The sequence below is a fragment of the Denticeps clupeoides genome, chromosome 14 (assembly GCF_900700375.1).
Source record: "Denticeps clupeoides chromosome 14, fDenClu1.1, whole genome shotgun sequence".
In the NCBI taxonomy this organism is placed as follows: Eukaryota; Metazoa; Chordata; class Actinopteri; order Clupeiformes; family Denticipitidae; genus Denticeps; species Denticeps clupeoides.
Genome location: NC_041720.1, coordinates 10394429 through 10412905, shown reverse-complemented (window position 1 = coordinate 10412905; position 18477 = coordinate 10394429). Strand labels below are relative to the sequence as shown.

The 18477-nt window shown below is 44.0% G+C and overlaps 3 protein-coding genes across 7 annotated transcripts in view; 1 reads left to right on the top strand and 2 right to left on the bottom strand.

Moving 5' to 3' along the window:
• Window positions 1-3809: 3809 nt before the first annotated feature.
• On the bottom strand, window positions 3810-8701 carry LOC114803428 (cilia- and flagella-associated protein 206-like). 3 transcript variants are annotated; one of them, XM_029002967.1, is made up of 12 exons: window positions 8453-8697; window positions 8298-8381; window positions 8144-8234; window positions 7304-7492; window positions 6994-7152; window positions 6234-6448; window positions 6016-6135; window positions 5020-5215; window positions 4750-4890; window positions 4459-4652; window positions 4170-4313; window positions 3810-4093 (listed from the first exon to the last, which is right to left on the bottom strand). In XM_029002967.1, the coding sequence occupies exons 1-12, from the start codon at window positions 8558-8560 to the stop codon at window positions 3869-3871; spliced, it is 1866 nt and encodes a 621-aa protein (XP_028858800.1). In that variant the 5' UTR covers window positions 8561-8697; the 3' UTR covers window positions 3810-3868. The 3 variants fall into 3 exon arrangements, with proteins under 3 accessions (XP_028858800.1, XP_028858799.1, XP_028858798.1); XM_029002966.1 differs by having other exon boundaries at window positions 4170-4307; window positions 8144-8381; window positions 8453-8701; XM_029002965.1 differs by having other exon boundaries at window positions 8144-8381; window positions 8453-8698.
• An 832-nt stretch (window positions 8702-9533) lies between these two features.
• On the bottom strand, window positions 9534-14399 carry il20ra (interleukin 20 receptor, alpha). 2 transcript variants are annotated; one of them, XM_028953039.1, is made up of 8 exons: window positions 14266-14399; window positions 13850-14084; window positions 12853-12955; window positions 12361-12566; window positions 11944-12122; window positions 11204-11345; window positions 10802-10941; window positions 9534-10498 (listed from the first exon to the last, which is right to left on the bottom strand). In XM_028953039.1, the coding sequence occupies exons 2-8, from the start codon at window positions 13902-13904 to the stop codon at window positions 9758-9760; spliced, it is 1566 nt and encodes a 521-aa protein (XP_028808872.1). In that variant the 5' UTR covers window positions 13905-14084; window positions 14266-14399; the 3' UTR covers window positions 9534-9757. The 2 variants fall into 2 exon arrangements, with proteins under 2 accessions (XP_028808872.1, XP_028808873.1); XM_028953040.1 differs by having other exon boundaries at window positions 13850-14000; window positions 14266-14318.
• Window positions 14400-15749: 1350 nt separating this feature from the next.
• The window catches only part of med23 (mediator complex subunit 23), a 32395-nt gene continuing 29667 nt past the window's right edge, over window positions 15750-18477 (top strand). For both annotated transcript variants that reach the window (XM_029002841.1, XM_029002840.1), the window contains exons 1-5: window positions 15750-15951; window positions 16124-16155; window positions 16774-16861; window positions 17022-17146; window positions 17715-17826. In XM_029002841.1, the coding sequence (XP_028858674.1) occupies window positions 15901-15951; window positions 16124-16155; window positions 16774-16861; window positions 17022-17146; window positions 17715-17826 (408 nt within the window). In that variant the 5' untranslated portion in view covers window positions 15750-15900. The remainder of the gene's footprint in view (window positions 15952-16123; window positions 16156-16773; window positions 16862-17021; window positions 17147-17714; window positions 17827-18477) is intronic.

Genomic DNA, 18477 nt, shown 5'->3' with positions numbered 1-18477 from the left:
TAATGCCAGCCTCAAACGCGCAGTGCCAAACTTCCACCAGCATGTCACCTGCCCCACCAGGAGCGAAAGGACATTGGACCACAGCTATGGATGGTTGCAGGGCACAATCTCGTCCACCGTTTGGTAAATCCGACCACTCCGCCATCTTCCTCGTGCCTAAATACAAAGGCTCAAACGGGAAGTTCTGGTTCAGAAGGAGGTGGCACGCTGACGGACCAGTCGGTGGCTGCTCTTCAGGACGCACTGGATGATGCAGACTGGAACATGTTTTGTAACAGTTCCGGAAGAATCAGCGACTATACGGAAGTGGCTGTGAGTTTCATTGGGAAACTAATGGACGATACCGTTGAGAATACGATTGTCAGAACGTTTCCCAATCAGAAGCCGTGGGTGGATAAAACCATCCATGACGCTCTGAAATCTTGCACCGTAACCTATAACGCGGGGCTCGCTTCCGGGGACATGGGACACTATAAGGCTGCGTCATACAACGTCGGGAAAGCGGTGAAAGAAGGCGAAGCAGCGCTATGGGAAGAAACTGGAGTCACAACTCGAACAGAGTGACTCTAGGAGCCTGTGGCGGGGACTAAGGACAATAACGGACTATAAAGCACCAACATCTGGTACGACGAACGCGGATGTGTCTCTGGCAGACGAGCTAAATACGTTCTATGCTCGCTTCGAGGCTGCAGCTAAAGACGCTAGCAATGCTACGGCTAGCGGCTCCAACAGCTGCAGACGGGAGGACACTGCCAGCACCGAGAACCGTTCGTCATCACCGAGCATGATGTGAGGAGAGCCTTCAAGAGAGTGAACACCAGGAAGGCAGCAGGACCAGACGGCATCTTGGGGAGAATCCTCAGAGCCTGTGCGGACCAGCTAGCACCTGTGTTCACAGAGATATTCAACCTCTCTCTATCTCAATCGGTGATCCCCACATGCTTCAAGGAGTCCATCATTGTTCCGGTCCCAAAGAAACCCCATCCTGCCTCCCTCAATGACCACCGCCCTGTAGCCTTAACCTCTGTAGTGATGTAGATCTTTGAACGGCTGGTCAAAGACTTCATCATTTCTTCATTACCAGACACATTCGACCCACTACATTTTGCTTACCTTCCAAACCGATGCACGGACGACGCCATATCACATCTCCTCCACACAGCACTCACCCACCTGCACACTCGGAAGGGGAATTATGTTAAAATGCTTTTCATTGCTATAGTTCAGCATTTAACATGATAATCCCTTCCAAGCTGGAGCACCTGTGACTGGGACTCATCTCTCTGTCAGTGGATCTCCAATTTACAAACTGGGAGACCACAGGCAGTAAGGATGGGCGGACATGTCTCAGCCACCATCACTCTCAGCACTGGACACCACCCCCAGGAGATTGGAAATCTGGAGAACTGGTGCCAGAGGAACAATCTCCATCTGAACGTCAGCAAGACAAAGGAGTTAATAGTGGACTTTAGTACCAATCAGGAGAGGTACAATCAGACCCCTGTCATAAACAGGAACCCAGAGGAGAGAGTGGACAGCTACAACACAGAGGGAATGAAGAGGAGCTTCTTCCCGCAGGCTATTCGAGCTCTCAACAATCACAACACTTCACTTCCACTTTCAATCACTCTGGACTCAATCCTCCCCAGAATTTTTGCACAAACTCTTTACTGAGCCAATTTGAATTGAGAGGTTTTGCTGAGGGGAGTTGTTGTCCGGAAAGATCAGAATCTCAGTTTTGGATAAGTTCAATTGAAGGTGTCGCTCAGACATCCATGCCGATAAGATTTTTGTTGCAAAAGTGGTATCTTCTGGTGAGAAAGACAAATAGAGCTGGGTGTCATCAACGTAGGAGTGATAGGAAAAGCCGTGTGATTGGAGGATGTGAGCGAGTGTATATTGAGAATAGAAAGGGACCAAGGACAGAGCCCTGCGGTTAACCTAGAGAGGACAGATGTCTCACCTTCCAATGATACCTTGAAGGACCTGTCTTGAATCAGAATCAGAATCGAATTTATTGGCCAAGTAAGTGGAATTTGATTCCGGTAGATGGTGTCTCTCAAGTACAATGTAGGAAAAAACAACAACAATCAACAACAACAATGTGCAAGGATGTGGTGTTATTGTACAAGTTGTGGATTTGTTTGTGATTTATAAATAACTATATCTACTTTTTATGAAATGAATAGGCACAAAAACTCCATCATTGTGCAATGATGGAGGCGATATGCAGTTTCAGCTGTTTAGGAGGGAGATGGCGAGGGGGAAGAAACTGTTCTTGTGTCGGCTGGTCCTGGTCTGCAGGCTTCTATAACGTCTGCCAGAGGGCAGCAGGTCAAAGAGCCTGTGACCAGGGTGTGAGGGGTCTGAGATGATTTTCCCTGCCCTTTTCCTAGATATGGAGAGGTAAAAGTCCTGGATGGAGGGCAGTGATCCTTTCTGCTGTCCGTACCGTCCGCTGCAGTCTGATCCTGTCCTGTTTAGTGGCAGCTCCATACCAGGCGGTGATGGAGGAGCACAGGACAGACTCAATGACCGCAGTGTAGAACTGGATCAGCAGCTCCTGTGGAAGACTGTACTTCCCCAGTTGCCTCAGGAAGTACATCCTCTGCTGGGTCTTTTTGAGGATGGAGGAGATGTTGGTCTCCCTCTTCAGGTCCTGGGAAATGGTGGTGCCCAGGAACTTAAAGGTCTCCACAATAGACACCGGGCTGTCTGATATGGTGAGGGGGAGCAATGTTGAAGGATGTCTCTTGAAGTCCATTGTCATCTCCACAGTTTTGAGCATGTTCAGCTCCAGGTTGTGTTGAGTACCAGCCGCTCAACTTCCTGGCGATATGCAGATTCATCACCATCCTGGATAAGCCCAATGAGTTTTACAGTTGAGTTCCTGGAGGTGCGGTCGTTGGTGTACAGGGAGAAGAGCACTGGGGAGAGGACACATCCTTGAGGGGCACCAGTACTGAGGGACCGTGTTCCAGATAGAGTTGAACCAATTTAGTACAGTTCCTGTAATTCCTAAATCTGAGAGTGTGGTGAGAAGAATTTCATGATTAACTGTGTCAAAAGCACTAGATAGATCAATTAAGATGATCTGCGGGCAGCTCTTGCAGCACGAAGGTCATCCACCATTGCCAGGAGGGAGGTTTCAGTCGAATGTCCTTTCCTTAAACCAGACTGAAAAGGGTCTAGTAGAGAGGGTCTAGGAGAAATGAAGAGAGTTGAGCCAGGACTGCTCTTTCAAGAATTTTTGTAAGAAAAGGAAGGTTAGAGACTGGGTGGTAGCTGACCAATACAGATGGGTTTAGTGTGGGTTTTTTGAGCAGGGGAGCAATGACAGCATGTTTGAAAGCAGTGGGAAATGTTCCTGTTGTGAGTGAAGAATTTAAGACGTGTGTCAGAGCAGATGTTATGGTAGGTTATATGGACTGAAGGAGGTGTGAGGGGATGGGATCCAGAGAGCAGAGTGAAGGAAGACAGTGTTCTGGTTTCAGAGGTAACAGCAGGATGAGGTCTGGGGTTAGGGGGTGAGAATGACAGGTGTGTTGGCTGTGGAGCAGTTGCGTGTAAGTACGAGATCTAGTTACTTTCCAGCTCTGTGCGTTGCTGGTGTGCTGAGAAGTGTGAGATTGGATGCCAAGATGAAATTTTGGCTTTGTGGCTTGAGGAGGTTGAGATTGAAGTCCCCCAGTAGGTTGTGTGGGTTGCATGTTCTGTGTGTATTGAATCTATTGTTATCTGTAAACAATCCATGGGTTTTAAATGCAAAGGCCCCTCTATAGCTTATAATAACCCCACACACCTTTTTGTGAAATATAAATATATTTTAGTCTTTAAGGGAAATGCAGAAAAACACATTCACAAACAATCATTCATCAACTGGTCTTGTCAAATCGATTTTGATCATATTTGTAGGTCCTGGTTTCCCACGAAGACCCGCAAGGTAGATAAGGGGGTTTGGTACATTGCTGCTGCTGTCCTTTTTTGTCTGACATGCAGCGTCTTTCGGAAGGTAAGTCTGGGTCGCATTGTCCCTTCTCATGTGGCTGAGGTTGGTCTGTGCTGAGCGGGTCACTTTTTTGCGCAGGTTGGCCTGTACGGAGATATTAAAGCTTAACTGAAGATGCAGACTTCATGTAGTCTTAACTATCATATTGAAATGCACAAACCATCTGGATGGCTTTCCGTCTGAGCTCCCACTCGTTCCATTCATAGGATTTAACAATGTTGCTCTCCACAAGGTGGGTGTCAGTTTGTGTGCCGGCATCACTTTTTAAAAACGGTTTCACCAGGAGCCCCTCTCCAGACTGCATCTAAGGCAAAGTAGCACATATTAGTCAAATGCTAGTTTTATCTTCTGTAATATTATATATTAAAAGTGGATTTGTGCTTGTTTTCTTAGAAAGCTTACCAAAATGCATGCCCTAAGACAATGATAAATGGCAATAATTTGATTACCGCTGAATAAGGGATGACCGAAACAAAGTGTTGCTGGAGCTCAAGCAGTTGTATGAGCTCTGGTGACCTCCTAGCTCTCTCCACAATTTGTGCAATGTACTGGTCTGGCTTGGACGCAAATGCGAGGGCTGCTGCCTTGGAGCTGAAAGCGTAGTATTTCTCTTTGTGCTTCAGCACGCCTATGTTTGGATTCCCTGAGAGGGGAAATGTGTCTTTTTAAATGTATTCATCTGGCACAGACTCAGCCTGCAGTATGTCTAAATAATATTAAGGCTTAATAGCATTGCATACCATACACAAAGAGCCCATCATTCTCCACAAGAGAGTAACAACACGCGCCTTTATACTGAAGTTGAAGTTTTTCAGAGTCTGCTGGTGTTTCGGGTACGAACCATTCCTGTGACTTAAACTCAGAAGGGTCAATTTGGTCGCCTGAAAAAAAAAACAGTACAGACAAATGCATTCACAGTACAATTCAACAATATATTGTTTTCATAATGACCAAAGTGGGAACCCTATGGTCTGACATATTGGTTCAGTGTGGAAAGGAACGTCCTCTACCTGAGCACTCTCTCAATCTGTCTGTGTCGCTTTTCACCTCCATGCCCTCCAGCACTGTCTCCAAAAGAGCCTGGGGCTGCAGATGGAGTTTGGTAAGAAAGGTCCTCAGCTTAGCCACCATGTAGCTGAGGGAACTGAGCAGGACCTTCTCCTCCTGCAGACCACACCAAAGGCTGGCCAGCGCTGTGAAATGGGGCTGTCAAAAAACAGAACTGAACAGTGTGTCCATCTGTGATTTCATCTTGGTCTCAATAATGTCACACATCCCTTAGGCTATAGTTTATATCTAAAGGCTGGAGCTTACATAAAACAGCCCGTTTGATTGACCCTACTATTGCATACTATTGATTTATCATTCTACTAGGGTGGTAGTAGCCTAGCGGGTTAGACACTCACCTATGAACCAAAGGTTCAAACCCAACTTACTACCATTGAGTCCCTGAGCAAAGCATTTAGCTCTGAGTTGCTTCAGTGGGGACTGAAGCAATCACTACTGATTATAAGTCGCTCTGGATCAAGTCTGATAAATGTAAATTTTAAATTAAAACGTAAATGTAACTAATATTGTCATACTAATAGTTTAGCATTCAATACCCATTAGTGGTTCATTATTTAGATATATAAAATATATCTAATTTGAATACACAACAAATGTAGATCTTGGTTTTAGCACATAACAGAAAAGTAATTATAGTGCTTGAACATCAGTGTGACAGGAATTTGTAAGTAAAATATGTCACGGGCATATAAATTGAATAATTTAAAATACCTGTCCTAGCATATTAAAGGAGCATATTTAAGTAGCGTGTCATAGTGGTCCCAGTGGGGACACAGTGGTCCCCAGTTGCCCAAGTGGTCCCTGTGAAACCTTGAGGGTTACCCAAATGAGTTGCATTTGCATTGGCCGGCACATGTTGTGTCCACGCAGAATGAGCAAAGCCATCTTGGGAAGGACACGATCACAAACGTAGCAGAAAAAATGTACAAGGTACTTACAAAAACCTGAGATATGGGCACAGATGTCCTAGTGTGCACTATGGACCTCAGCAGATTCATTCGCGTGGAGAAATTGGTCTGCTGAGACTCCACTTGTTTAGCACATGAGATAACATCAGCCTGGTAGGGTAGGCCATATTCAACCTCAAATTAGTGTATGACAACATGCAATTACTGTGCCACGTGTCATTTGAAATAAAAAAAAAAAAAAAACTCACCAGGAGCACCCTCAGGAAGGCCTCATGCTGCCGCACGTTGTAAAGCGCCTGCTTCATCAGGTCTGGGTGCACAGGGCAGCCTGCGCCGCCTGCCCCTGGCTCAGCAAGCCTCTGCACCGCGGCTGTGTACTGCCAGGCCAGGGTCCGGGTGGCATCAAGCTCCTTCTCAATTTCACCGACAGTGGCGGGTATGGCCTCGTTCAGCAGAGAGGGTACTACGAGCATAAGGTTTGTTACATAGCTATTGTTTTACATATGTTCACATACCTACACTATGGATAATTGCTCTATATTTTGCAAAAAAAAATTCTTCTACATTGTAAACAAACTATACTTTGTCATGAACGTGCCAATTATTACAATATGTTTGTGTTTATTACATTGGTTTTAAGGGTACACATTAGGTCAATAATGTAAATAATATTTCTAATACTGGTAATTATATATCTAGCATGTGGTTCTAGTTTACTTTCCCTCTACGTTCTGATATCTCACACAGGCATTGGATTTAATAAAGTGGTTAGTTCACATTCCACTTTATAATGCACTGAGCTATGTTCAGAGTAATTGTAAAGTACCTAGTGTACATGAATGCACATGAATGAATTATAAGCATCTTATAACCAACTTATGGTTAATGCGTGGTTTTAGTCACTATGCTAAGTGCTCTGCTAAGACATTAGTCGTAATAAAATCATTATTGTCTCCCTCCTAGGTCTTCAAAAAGGTATCACTTTCTCACACGGTGTGCCGTTCTCACCATCATCAATACCCTCTCCTCCCTTTCCAGAGTCTTTGTTGAAAAGACAAATGCCTGTGACAATCAAGGTCAGCTCCTTCAGTTGCTGCTCTTGATCCTTTTTGTCAAGGGACATGAAAGATCGAAGCTCAGACAGTGGGAAGACGCTCTGCAGGGCAGCTATAACACACAAGCACATTCTTCTAATTGTCCTGGAAGATGCTCAACACAAATCCTGTCTGTTGCCTGCCTTTCATTAGAATATATTAATCCTATTAATCATGATAATGAAATAGACAGACAGTGTGTGAGCTTCAGTGTGTGTTCTCACCCATGACCTCTTTGACAGTGTTGATGTCTGACGCTGATCCCAGACCAGAGCACAGCATCACATATTGCGCTATTTTCCTGTGCAGGGCCTCCATATCCGCCTGGCTTTTCACTCGCCGGTCGGTGATCTCGCGGCTTACAGAAGCCATTCTTGCCTGCAGGACCCTCTGGTGTTCCTCAGAGAACTCACCTGGTCATGTTGCCGACATACAGCAAGTGAAGTGATTGTCATTGTAATGCACAGCCAGCACAGCACGCGGTGGCACAACTAAATGTGTCCTCTGCTTTTAACCATCACCCATGGCAAGCAGTGGGCAGCCGTGACAGGCGCCCGGGGGACAGTGTGTGGGGACGGTGCTTTTGCTCAGTGGCACATTGGTGGTTTTGGGATTCGAACCGGCAACCTTCCGATCACTGGTCTGTTTCCTAGACTTTATTAAATCCAGTGTTTCATAAACTCAATAGAAAATCGATTTTCTTGGATTCGGGTAAAGTAAAAAAGAAGATTACTCTGCGTTGACAAATGTCTGAAAGTTGAGTCGTGGCAACTGGACTTCTTTCTTTAAGCATCAATCTGCGTACATTTACAGCATTTACCAGACGCTCTTATCCAGAGTGACTTACAATCAGTAGTTACAGGGACAGTCCCCCCCTGGAGCAATTTAGGGTTAATTGTCTTGCTCAGGGACACAATGGTAGTAAGTGGGATTTGAACCTGGGTCTTCTGGCTCATAGGCGAGTGTGTTACCCACTAGGCTACTACCCTCCTGTTAACACATCACCGCGCATGAACAATTGTCCTGAAATGATCCCAGGGTTTCATTATTCTCTCTGGACTCACGTCTGGACGTGTAGTTCAGGTCGAAGTAAACTTGCATTTTGATCGTGTCGAGCGCAGGACTTCCTTCGTCCACGAGCTTTTCCACACACAGCTGCAGAGCAGGGAAAAGTGTTTTATTCGTCGCGCTCCCCCCTTGTCCAAGACGTGCGCCTACCTGAGTGAGCCTCCGCGCGTCTTGCTGCGTCAGGCTGCGGCCCACGTCGAACCCGCTGCGTGGATCCAACACGACCGCCTTCACCTGACGGAAGACGAGCCGGGCAGTTGAAAGGCTGGACACGGCCACGTTCCGAGCCCGTGAACTCGACTCACCATGAAGGCCGCCAGCGTCTCGGCCACGTCCTGCCCTCGGTTTGCGCACTCGTGACCGATGTCGCGGATTATGCCTCCGACGAGACGCCGAGCGTGAGCGTGGGCCATGACGGCGGAGCTGTGGTCGCCAAAGCAACGCCAAACACCTCGCACCAGACGTTCCTACCGGGCTTATTAACTTTCCACCTTCCAACAGTAGAAACCTCCGAGTAACGTCGACGTCTACGACGAACGACAAAACAATGTTGTGTTCCGAATTAAACATCGTTACGTTGTCTTATTTAAAAAAACACGCCTTGTGTTATTGACTGGCGATGACAGCAAACACATGCACACCATTATAATGTACATACTTTATGCATATAACATATCTGTTTATTTAGAAGAGGACTGTTTATGTATGCAGGGAAAATTGACCCAAATATCTTCCAGCAATTACGGTGCCGTTCAGGTTGCCAGATCATGGGAAAGGAATCAGTAATCATGTGTAGCAAGGAACCCATTATAACCGGGATGGCTCTCGAAGGGAAATGTCATTTAGTTCTTCTGTATTTATTATGTTAAGTGACTGGTCTGCGGTTCATAGGCGAATGTGTTACCAACTAGGCTTTATAAATATATACAATTTTAAGCGATATTGTTGGCTGTGGTAGTAGCCTAGTGGGTAACACACTCGCCTATGAACCAGAAGACCCAGGTTCAAATCCCGCTTACTACCATTGTGTCCCTGAGCAAGACACTTAACCGTAAGTTGTCCAGGGGGGGACTGTCCCTGTAACTACTGATTGTAAATCGCTCTGGATAAGGGCGTCTGATAAATGCTGTAAATGTTTATGTCTCACGCGCACTTGGCAACACGGTTCGCCGCGCACTGCACCCTGCCTGGCGTGAGATGACCATTTGACCTCGAGAGGGCGCTGTTGTTCTAATCTTCTGCGTCAATTACGTGGCGCAAAATTAATATCTCATATTAATATGCACGTTTTAGCGTCTTACACAACGCCCTTCAGTTTTTTTTATATCTTAATTACATAAAAGAATAGTAATTACAAATACGCATATACAAAATATTCTTCTGTCATTAATGGGTCAAACAATAGATTTCTGATTTATTTGTAAAAATCAAATCAAAGGGAAATAGTTTTACTGTACAATAGTAGTAATTAAAGTAGTAGTAATCAAAATACATTCATTTTGTCTTTTTAAATCCCTTCATTACGTTTCTTCATTACTATGTTTAGAACGATATAAACTACATACACCGGATTTAGCATCAAATGTAGTGCAGTGTTGAGCAGATTTCAGCTACTCGTCCATATTGATTTGTAGCTCCCACATGTTCTCCATCACAGAAAGCCCATCCTCATCCTTGCCGCTCTCCTGAGATGACTGTCTGAACACCAAGCTGTTAAAAATGTCACTTTTTGAGAGTGTGGTTTGTTCACTCTCTTCTTCCGAGTCTTTCTCCAACCTTACTTTTGGTTCCAAACTAGACAGGAGGGGTATGTGCAGAACACCCGTGCAGGGGCTCCAGTTTAGCACAGTAGGCCCATTTTCTTTGGAGTCATCCATACCCTCCTCCCAGGGGTTCTCGCTGGTCTGCGCTATGTAAGAGTTCACTCCACTTGCAGGCAGGTGACAGTCTTCCCGATGAACCTCCCCGTAATCCACATCCAAGTCTTTACTAGACGGCCACCTTTCATTCAGCTGGAATAACTTTTCCCCCACAGCACCAAAAGGAACTCCCGGAGTGTCTGAGGGCTGCCGGCTGCCGGCAGAGTCCTCTGCCAAGGGCCCGTCTACTGGTGCGGGTCGTGCTTGCGTTAGTAAAGGCGCCCTCTCTATCGTGCCTGCATTGCCGGGTTCGTTTTGGGCGGCGTACGGAACTGGCTGCACGTTCTCCTCCACTTTGTGCACCAGTGCGGGCCCTGTGCCGTACTTAGTTTCTCCTGTGGTCTGACTGATCATGTTGATGTTGAGGTTGATCGTGGTCAAAGGTTTTTCCGGTATGAATGTCGGAAGTGAGAACCCATGCTTCGACAACATCTGCCAAACGAAAACAGGAATGGGATTCATTCAGACACAGAGGATCACCCCAAAAATTCATTCATTCATCATGACAGTACAGATTCTAAGATCATTGTTATTACGATAGGTATGATAAAACACTTTCCTGCTTCTCGACCACAAAAGGTCCTAATATTGGAGCAGATATTTGTTTTTAATGGCAGGAACACATTGCTGTGGACAACCCGGTAAGACGGGGGTGAATGTGCCCTAGTCTCATTTTTGGCATGCTTGACACTGTAAAATTACAGCCTACAGCTGCACTCTGAGTGGATGTCTTACCGTACTGGCAGGAAGTCTCTCTTTATTGCCCCATACGTACTGGTACACAGCGTAACCAACCAGGACTATCGCACCCAAGGACACAGCAGAGGGCAGAAATCCCCCCAGAACCGTGGTGAGTGTCTGTTGTTTAAATGGATCTAGGTAGGCGTGGGAGAGATTGGGAAAATAACAGCGTGAGGCAGCTGATAATACAGAAGCTGCTCCAAACACAACAACCACAGTCGGCTTATTCATTTACAGGGAACAGGAAGAAGAAAACTTCCTTTTTCAGAGCAGTGGGAAAATACCTATGTTCTCCGGTCAAAGTAAAGCTTGCGTAACTTGATACAAACCTGTCAGCTTCTGTCACAGCACTGAAAAGTACAGAGTGTGTGGAGAGTAGTGGTGCAAGAGGCTTACCTGCATGCATTGCTACACATTGCCTTTCAGATGTGAGGTGTTTTATCGGAAGCCAGTATAAATTGACCCCAGCCGAAAGGCAGTACTGCGTCTCATAGTTCAGGGGTCCAAGTTTGTAAGAAGTGTTTGTCACATAGATGTTCTGAGACACAAAACAATTCTTTTTTAAATAAAATGTATGATTTAATATATAGCATATAACATATAAAGATGTCGCGATGCCACCATTGGTGGCGGGTTAAAATTCAACCGCGACCTCAAAAAAGTGCACTGAAAATGTTGTGTTGTCTTCTCTCCCTAGTTCAAGAAACTATTTAAACAAATTTCAGCTCAGGGTTGCCAGATTTTGGGGCAGTGGTGGCCTAGCAGTTAAGGAAGCAGCTTCGCAATCAGAAGGTTGCCGGTTCAAATCCCGATCCGCCAAGGTACCACTGAGCAAAGCACCGTCCCCACACACTGCTCCCCGGGCGTCTGTCATGGCTTCCCACTGCTCACCATGGGTAAATGCAGAAGACACACTTCACTGTGTGCACCGTGTGCTGAGCTGCTGTGTATCACAATGACAATCACTTCACTTTGACACTTCACTTTGCATGTATGTAGTCAATGTGACAATGTTGTACAAAATTACTGACTGACTAGATCTACTAAAACCCCCCAAAAATGCAACAACAATGAAAAGTTCTCCTGAGCTGTCTTTATCTGCACTATTCATTAAAACGATGCAATGCGACACCTACCATTTCATTGTGGTTGCTGTCGTAAACAGAGAGGCTGTACGTGAACCTTTGTCTCATTGTCTTCTCCATGCTTCGATCTTTCTTCATTCTTCTGTTTTTCCACCTCATGGGGCCTTTAATCTCAATCTCAAGATAATTTCCATTCACTGTGACATCTACCTGCGGTGGACCTAAAGTAGCTGTGGGAGGGAAAAAAAAGGAATTATTGGTGATGAACACAAAACAGCAAGAGTGGCAGCAGCCTAGTGGGTAACACACTCACATACGAACCACAAGACCACAAAGTCACAGGTTCAAACCCCATTTACTACCATTGTGCTCTGGATAAAGGCATCTGATAAATGCTGTTAATGTAAATCACAGTATATATTTTTTTAATATTTTTTTTCTATCTACTTTTTGTATGAGAGCACTTACTGTCCAGACGAGGGTAAAACCTGGTGGTTTTAACCCACTCCGAGTCCGACCTCAGTCCTTTAATCGCTTTGACTCTGCCATAATATTCTTCATCTATATTGTTGGTCTCGTCGGACAAATCGCACGAGTTCTGAGTTACGTTGCTGCATCTTCTCACTGCTTTCCATACCACATGCCCAGGATTTAACTTGTTTTCATCCCCGTAGCTGGAAGAGGACCAAGCAGAGATCAATTATTAGCTCTTTTGTCTTTAGAAAGGATTGCGTGTTTCTGTTTTATCGTGTGCTGTCTGTTAACACAACCAACTATTCTCATGGGGGTGCTAGAGTTACTCCATCGACAAGGGTTTGTTGTTTCAGGTCTACATCATGGGCCAGAATCTCCAGACATTCGGCAGATAGTACGGTGGTAACCGTAACGTTGTTACGTTTCTGTTCGACATCTAATGCAATCATGTAACACAAACATGACAAGTAATGGCGATGAGCATACGTTGCATACTCCACTGAGAATGTAGTCCCATCCTCCCCAGGTCTCCATACTAAAACGTTCTTCAGGTTGGTGGAGATGAAACGGACTTCTTCTGGCCGCTGGACTAGAGACAGACACGCACCCCACACTTATTACAGATCATGACTGATGAAGTCTAATGAAATTCCTTTCACCGATAAAGTGAAATTTCTGTTGGAACAGAGTACTATGAAAATGTACAGGAAATGTTTCATAACCCCCTGTCACGAGGTGAGCTTAAACCACACGCAAAGCCTGTGTTTTGATCCGCCTCGACACTACTGTTTCCTGTGTTACATAAAGACACATCAAAATGGTTTAGGAATGAGATGCGTCTGATAGGCGTTCAGTGACATTTAATATGCACCTCTTGGGATTAATCACTGTTTCAAAAAATAGGCCAAGTCAATGTCTTTTATCAAAATTATAAAAAAGACCCTATGGGACCCTAACAGCTATGAAATGAAAAACTTTGTGCAACTTAAATAAACATATTTTTTAGATATGCATAAAGTTTTTATGGATGTATACAGCTAAAAGACTATTATATTTATGAGTGCAAGTGATCATATTTGTATTGAAAACTAAGCAATTTCTGATATCAACACATCAATAATATTCCATAATAGTTCTCAGAAGGTTCTGAGGTTACAATAACATTACATTATTTTTGTAATAACTGTAATACTACGCATTGTCTCCTGTAACCCGACGATGATCATAAATGATGAATAATAATAACACTACTACACTAAACACTACTACTACACTACACTACACTAACACTACTACAATAACACTACTACTACTAATGATTATAGTAATAATAACAATGTTTCTGTCATTTAAAGATAAAGTATACATTAAAGATAATAATGTCATAAAAAAGAAAATAATTAAAGTGGACGCTCCACTGCAAACACAGACACCTTACAGCCAAACCACAGAAACACCACCACCTTCACCACCATCAGCCCACCTTCCGCCTGCAGCGCCACAGACCCAAGGGCCCACAGCAGGACGTGTCTCAGCATCACGACGCTGCTCCGGTCCTCACATTCTGCTCCTGCCGGGACAGACGACCGGGAAGTGGGCCGCCAGGGCGCCGCATGCTGCGCCCGCTGCACCTGCTGCAGGTGTGAGAGTGAGTGTCTGCACGGAAATCACGGCGGAGCAGAAAAGCACACGCCGATCGCGCATGGGAGGAGACTCCACTGGAAAAACAAAAAGGAAACAGATAGTTCAGAAGCCCAAGAAACTTGAAGTTCAAGTTTCTAGAAGAAAAAGGCTACAGATAATTCAGTACCTTTGCTGTTGCCTTTAATGTGAGGGATTCATTCAGAAAAATTATAATTTGCTGCCTCTGATTAAGACATTAAGACACTTGGCACTTACCTCTTGCCTAATTCTTGGAGCAAATGTGTGTCGAGAAGCTGGTGAGCCACATTCCACTTGCGAGGCTGAAATATGTATGGAGGGAGTTTCACTTTTACTTCATTAACCAGGCAAGTAGAGCCATAAAATGGCATTGGCAACAGTGCCATCTGTTAAAATTCAACCGCGACCTCAACAAAGTGCACTGAAAATGTTGTGTTGTCTTCTCTCCCTACAACATAACATATTGTGTAGGTGACGGGGATGGATCTTTGGAATTTTAGGTCAGGTCAAGACCTTGAACATTACGGCATGTTCCTCAAACCAAACCAGATTTTCAAAATGGCAGGGCACATGAATAGAGGCCAATGTTCTTCAACAAAGTTCAGGTAGGTGGTCCAGGACTCAAGGCCTCCTAGGAAAACCTTGTCCAAGGCTTCACACTACCTCCTCTGGACTGCGTTCATCCCGAAGCCCATCCGCCTGCTGTGTCTCCAACTCACATGCTCTCAGACAGTTCAATTCCGGACCTCTGATCTAGGCCATGAGCCTGTCACCAGTTCACCAACGTGAACACTGGCTGAGCATTTAAAAACCGAAGTAGTAGTAATAAAAATAGTAATCTGTCACAACTAATATTTTAGTTGTATCCTGCTATAACCTGGTTTATAGATGAAATATTAAGTATTTATGTAAACTGGGTAAACATTGGGAGGGCTAATAAAAGCAATTCTGATGTAGGTATGCTATCTTAATTCCAGTGTTACATAAGTGCCCATCCAAAATATGTAGTCTAAACCAGTTTTCTTTCTTCCTGTTGTGTTAAAGTTCAACCCTATTAACACTGTGAATGAAAACAGCACATTTTTATTTATTCATTTACCAATACGTGCCTATTTGTTGCTGAGTCACTGCTTATACTACATTTACATTTATGGCATTTATGAGACGCCCTTATCCAGAGCAACTTACAATCAGTAGTTGCAGGGACAGTTCCCCGAGACCCTCCGGAGAGGGTTAAGTGTCTTGCTCAGGGACACAATGGTATTAAGTGGGATTTGAACCTGGGTCTTCTGGTTCATAGGTGAGTCTATTACCCACCAGGCTACTACCACACTGTAATTGATAACTGCATAATAAATAACTGTAATTGAATACTTACACTATATGAACTGTTTGCACTGTTGCTCTGTATTCTATATTGCCAATTTATTACACAATTAACCTATTTAAGTTATGATATGTATTACTTATTCTTGTGCTGGTTAGTGTTATAGTTGTAATCATTATCATCATGTTCATCATTTTGTTATCTTCTTTTGTTTCTTGTCATAATTTCAAATATATTATAATTTTAGTACTTACACAGTCCTGATGATTGATCAGGGTTTTTTTTTTTTTCATCATCACAAGTTTATTACTATTACGAGTAATACTCCTAAATCCGGAACCTTTGTCCTCGGTATTTGTTTGCGTGTCGGCGGGTTTTGTGCGCGACACTTACCTCCGGTGTTTTCGTCCATTCTATTGGTCGCTCTGCGCGTGTTATGTACGATGCAGTTGTGGCAAAGAAGGGGGGAAAGAACCCCAAAATGAAGTGACAAAAGCCGCTGCGTTTGTTGCTGAGCTGTTACAATACCCTCGCTTGGTGGGGAAATGGCGGTTTCGATGGAGAGTCAGCTGCAGTCCATTTTCGAGGATGTTGTGGTCGGTGCTCTTTTGTGTCCCCCCGAATGTCGAATTATAACGTGACGTCCAGCCAAAAACAAAAAGCTACCTTTGTCTCCCATAACATTTGTGCCATTTGGTTTGTTAAATAAACTTGTTTTTTTTTGTGTGTGCTCCATGTAGTTTAATGGTTTGTTTTTCCTGTCTCCAGAAAACGGAGGTTATTGAAGAAGCGTTCGCTGGGTAAGAGTCCATTACGCACAACCACGACTGAGCCAGATTGTTGTAGATTAGACTTTAACGCCGTTGCACACAAATACGAGTAGCAGAACAAGTCCGAGCAAGGCAAGGATCTCGCGATACGTGTCACAATACACGGGTCTCGATACGATTAAATCACGATATGTTGTGATTCTGTACCTATTGCGATATTATACAGTTCGCTGAAAATGTAAAAACCAGAGCCGATATACAAGATGTCGTGTACGATCTGTGTGGGTAAAATTACATTAATAATTCAGCTAAAACAACAAAAGTCAGAACTGAATTCTGGACTAAATTTGCTGTAAAATGTAAATTTGTATACAAAAATATCAATATTTGATGTCCCCGGATCGATAAAATATCACAATATATTGCTGGATCGATATTTTCTAACATCCCTAGTGACAAGACATAACAAAATAAAATGACATCATGAAGAATGGTGGAGCTCGGAGGCTAGGTATGGTTAGGTATTGACTATATTGAGTTTATAAATAATACATGTCCATAATTTGGGCAGTAGTAGTGTAGTTCTGGATGAAGAGCGTGATGATGGTGTGCAATCAGTTCCTGAGTTGAGTGTGGTTTTGTTTGCAGCATGTTCATGGACACGGCTGAGTCAGAGAGGATGAAACTTGTCAGTTGTCTGGGGGCTTTTCGGCAGTACTGGAGCACTCTACCACAGGTATTAAATAATGGAGATGTTGTCCATGCCTCTGTTCTCTATCAAGATGAAAGTTTTTTGTTGTTTTTTTTTGGCTCCATTTTGAAATATGAGTCCCGCAGGAAGTTATGGCAGCGATTGTGGAATATATTACCGGCGCGTTCATTTGTTTTGCCCTAAGGAATCCCATGAACAGTGTGTGCAGTGGATTGTGCGCTTCATCCATGGTCAACACAGTCCCAAGCGCATCTCCTTCCTCTATGACTGCCTGGCCATGGCTGTGGAAACTAGCCTCTTGCCCCCAAGGTAAACTGGAAACTTGTTGCTTGCCATTTTCCTGAATATACTGATCTCTGGAGAGTCCAGTCCAAGAATTTAAACTCTGAGATTTCTACCTTTAACTTGGTGCAGCAAAATTAAATGTTCAAGTACTCATATCTGTGTGTTGCCTTTGCAGTTGGATTGCAGCTAATTTCAGCTGGTAAAACTTCTTTTAATTAAATGAATTGTTTTTTAGCTGGCTAGTGTAGAGTATGTTTGTACCTTTATTGTGCTTTAACACCAACTTTGTTGTGCAGATCACTGTGTGTCTGAAGTGAAGTATTTCCATACATGAAGATACCAGAATAATTGGTTAAGTCATAGAATGCATGTCGGCGTAAGACAGAGGCAGCAGTTGCATTGTGTACTCAAGTGCCTGCACACACAGAGAGAGAAAAAAAACACACAACTTGTCTACTTCTCTCAGGGTCGTCGACTTACGCCTCTGATGTCAACTCAGTGTTTCTGTTAATGCCCTAGTGCGCAATGATGTAAATATAAGTCTCTCTCTGTGTGTGTGTGTGTGTGTGTGTGTGTGTGTGTGTATATGCAGGATGGTGTGTCAAACTCTTGTAAGCTCTGACACTCTGGAGTGGGACCGGACACAGCTGTGGTCCCTGACGTTCAAGCTCATTCGCAAAATCATTGGTGGAGTGGATTACAAGGCAAGTCTGCCTGTCGCTGCGTAGGGCATAAAATTCATATTGCAATATCAATCAAACTGTAGATGGTATATTTTGTGGTATATAATTTGATAAGTAAATTTAAATGGAGCTGCTTTTGAAAGGGTAATATGTGTCCATAGCAAAGGCAGGTAGTTGTGTCCATAGCAAAGGCAGGAAGTTGTATACATCTGGGCAATTCTACTGAAAGCGGCCTTTCTGTCACACCCATAAGGCCAGCGAAATACCAGGTATTTGTATGATGCGAGTGATCAAATTTTAGAATTTTCTGTATTTATATGTACATAAAAAATATTGTCAGAAAATATTTAAATACCAATATGCTTGTTCATATGTTATCATATTTTGCAGTATTTTCAAGATCTTTAAATTCTGGGTTTAAGGATTACTGTTCATTCCTAATGATATTTAAGGCCTTTTTTTGGAAGTTAAATTTAAGACTTTTTAAGGATCCGTGGAAAACCCTGCTCTCACACATTTTCCCAACAAATGGCTCGTGCTGCTAGTAAGCGGGGTTTTCAACCTATCACCTTAGTGAGCAGACGGTAGACATGACAGGTGCCCGGGGAGCAGTGTGTGGGTATGGGACCTTCATCAAGGGGACCTCAGTGGCACCTTCACCGTTCAGGATTT